The 3,775-nt window shown below is 45.6% G+C and overlaps 1 protein-coding gene across 1 annotated transcript in view; it reads right to left on the bottom strand.

Moving 5' to 3' along the window:
• Positions 1–739, bottom strand: part of EML5 (echinoderm microtubule associated protein like 5) — a gene marked incomplete at its 5' end in the record, with an annotated part of 97,920 nt that extends 97,181 nt beyond the window's left edge. Inside the window, 1 exon segment of the mRNA XM_018563349.1 lies at positions 580–739. Within this exon segment, the coding sequence (XP_018418851.1) occupies positions 580–739 (160 nt within the window).
• Positions 740–3,775: the final 3,036 nt, after the last annotated feature.

Below are 3,775 nucleotides of genomic sequence, written 5' to 3'. Positions count from 1 at the left end.
GGTGAACCTTCACTTTAGGAGTAAAGAGAACCTGTCTTGCGCCATGGCAGCAGCACCCGCAATGTTAAACCCAATTTAATACTTTTCAGTCGTTCGGTGATACATTCTGACAAATCTTTAGGAAATTATTAGGGCTGTGCACATTAACAATTGATTTCTCGATTAATCGTTAATCTTTTTGATCGATTACAATTTTTTTGATCAATTACAATTTTTTTTGAATCTTTCTGCACGAGCGCCAGCCAAGGCATTGGCCTATACACATACAGCAGAGCAATGAAGTAATACAATGAACTAGGATCACACTTATCCGGCACGTTATTATTCTGAGTTGCCCCACTCAAGCGGCGGCCATATTGAGTGGGGCACGTGAGAATAATAACGTGCCGGATTAGTGTGATCCTAGTTCATTGTATTACTTCATTGCTGTGCTGTATGTGTATAGGCCAATGGAGTTGGATCTGTATGTGCGTTATAATTAATCGCAATTAATCGATTAATCGATAAAAAAAAGTGATTAATCGAACACGAAAATTTTAATCAGTAACAGCCCTAGAAAGTATGAATAAAATCACGTACCTGCCCCTCCAGGTCGAACGCCAGACAGGCGATACCATGCGTGTGAACATCTTTCAGTATGGAGACGGTCTGTACAGAGTATGAATCCCACACGCAGATGTATGGCTCCTTCCCAACTTGCCCTGTAGCCACCAGCAGACGTTCAGGGTGCAGCGCCAAGCTGGGGGGGGAGGGGGGGGGCAAAAGAAAAGAATAGTGAATGAATATAACTGATTCTTAATGTGGAACTTCAGCTTACACCGTAATATTCCTCAGCAATGCAAAAGGAGACACTTGAACAATACTCTGCTCTGATCCATTTCTCTGATTACATTCACCACCGGGATATCCTCCAACATGACCCTCCATAAGGTAGGAAATACTCTTCTCCTGACCTTCTCTCCACCTTTCTGATTACACCCCCCACTGAGATATCACCCCTCCAACATGACCCTCCATTAGGTAGGAAATACTCTTCTCCTGACCTTCTCTCCACCTTTCCGATTACACCCACCACCGGGATATCACCCCTCCAACATGACCCTCCATAAGGTAGAAAATACTCTGCTCCTGACCTACACTCTACCTTTATGATTACACCCACCACCAGGGTATCACCCTTCCAACATGACCCTCCATAAGGTAAAAGATACTCCACTCCTGACCTTCTCTCCGCCTTTCTGATTACACCCACCACCGGGATATCACCCCTCCAACATACAGCATATCTCTATATCTCTCAGGAGGTTCTTCCAGATGCTCCATGAAGTAGGAAATACTCTGCTCCTGACCTTCTCTCCACCTTTTTGATTACACCCCACCACCAGGATATCAAACCTCCAACATGATCCTCCATAAGGAAGAAGATACTCTGCTCCTGACCTTCTCTCCACCTCTCTAATTACACCCACCAATGGGATATCACACCTCTGTTCCCGCCCTTCTCTATACCTTTCTATTTTAACTAACATAGAAAACCTGATCAGTGAACTCGTGTGAAATGTTTTATGTCGGGTCATCTGAACAAGAAATGTAAATAGGGAAGGATTTTTTTTTTACTTCATAGAGGGACTCAGGTTGGAGAGTCTGCAAAGTTGACAACTTTACCGTGTTGTGATGCTTATGCTAATGAGGAAATATAAAGTAGTTATACACTGCAGAGCAGACACCCATTTGTCTAATTTAGCAGAGGTAGAGATCGTGTCATTAGAGCTTTAGATCCGATATAAGTCTTGATAAAAGTCATGGAGCACTTCTGCTATAGCCGTTGTGGAATTGTCAGAGACCTGCTGCTTCTGCGCATGCGCCAAGCCGGGCTTCCCGTAACGGGCCTGCGCGCATGCACGAGCCAAGGATTGTCCGCGGAAAAACGCGCCAAAAGGCGCACAGGAAGTGACGCTCTCCAGATCATTTCTTCCCTATTTAAACCCGGACTCCACACCTACTCATTGCTGGATTGTCTCTTCAACCGCCCTGACGTCTCCTGATCCTTGTTTCCAGTACCTTTGATTATTGACCCGGATTGACTTTGACCTTGTTTGCCTGCAGCCTGCCTTTGACCTCGGAACGTTTGACCGTTCTTGCTTGCCTATACCCTTGACCTCGGATTGTTTACCGGACTGCCTAAGCCTTATCCCTTTTGTACCTGCTCTGCCTGCTCGGTGTGACCTCGGCCTGTTGACCTCGGATATCAAGATCTACAAAACTCTGCTACAAAACCAGGGATTGGCCGGCACGGTGATACCGCCTCTGGCCCTCCTGCCACTCACTGTCTCTAAGGACTCTGTCCCCAATACCAGAGTCCCTAGGACACGAGCTGCAAGGGAAGCCTCCTCCTACATCCAGTCTCCGCACAGGTACGTGATAGGAATGTATTAAAGAACCAGATTTTGATTTAAGTTTTGAAATGTATGTGGCTGACTGTTTGGTCTTCAGTGCCCTCGCAAAACATTCACCTGGTTTATTCCCCATTTTATAATATTTGCAGGAAACTAAGTTGAATGCACGCTTGGTATCTGACTCAAGAATCATACGAAGCTGTTCCCGTATAGTTACAAGTTCCGTGAGTATATTTGGATCTGTAGTTGTTTTATGAGACAATTCCAATTGCTGAATCTCATACAGGACTGACTGCAATGTCGCCAATCGACATCCATTTGTATTGTTGTGCGCAGGCTTGGATCTGCCCCATGTAGCTGCCCCATATGCCCTCTTCTATCACCTATTCCTTCAATGTCATTATGGTCACCTTCCCAGGACCGGAATAAAGAAGACCAACACATAAGGTTCTGTAGACGGCACAAAGGTTATGTGAACAGATGAACGGACCAATATATGCATCAACATTAGTGCAGATAAATACTCAGATCCCTGTATACCACTGGTGCTTCGCCGTGGGCCTGTGGAACACACACAGCCTTCCAGTGCTGCTTTGGTGGCCAACTCTGCCTTTAAAAAAATAATTTTGTCCTGTATTAAAGGAGAACTATGGGGTTAAGGCTTTTCCCCATAGTTCTCCTTAGGGTAACGGGAGGACACAAACTAGCGTCCTCCCGTCCCCCTAGGCTCAGCTACAGCTCGCGGTATACTGAGACGCCGCAGCTAAAGCGGATCCCGACAATTGTGCCGGGATCCGCCCAGCTGCGTGACTGACAGCTGGCTCTGTCTATCTAGAGGCAGAGCCAGCTGTACCCGCCCCCTCCCCTGTCCGTTACACCAGTCAGCGCTAGCTTCAGTAAGTCTAGGGTGGCCTTTCTCAACCAGGGTGCCACGAAGGCTTCGCCAGGGGTGCCTTCAAATTTTCACACAGGGTCATCCATTTCTATAACGCAGGCAAGCCGGCCACCAAACACATGGTGCTAACCTACGAACTAAGACTGGGATGCCATTAAAGTTCATGTGCGCGTAAAGGCGTTGCAATACTAATGGCAATACAGTGTATATCTGATGTATCTTTCACACATACTTGCACATAAAATACAAATGTTGTATCTTTTGTGAATATTAGTATATTGTTACATTGTTTTCCATGTCTACCTCTTATTGATAGTTGGAAGATTTGAGCTCTTATTTTATCTTATTGCTATAATATATAAACAGTAACATAAAATAAATAACGACACTACACCAAACAGGCCCCAAACCATTGCCCTCTCTCGATGTGTCATCTTCAATCAGTGGTACAGCATGACACAATGCGCCCGTGGCAAAATGTGTA

This window comes from Nanorana parkeri, unplaced genomic scaffold (assembly GCF_000935625.1).
Source record: "Nanorana parkeri isolate BGI_ZX_2015 unplaced genomic scaffold, ASM93562v1 scaffold658, whole genome shotgun sequence".
Lineage (NCBI taxonomy): Eukaryota > Metazoa > Chordata > Amphibia > Anura > Dicroglossidae > Nanorana > Nanorana parkeri.
The sequence above is the reverse complement of the archived record's forward strand: the minus strand, read 5'-3'. Positions and strand labels throughout refer to the sequence as shown.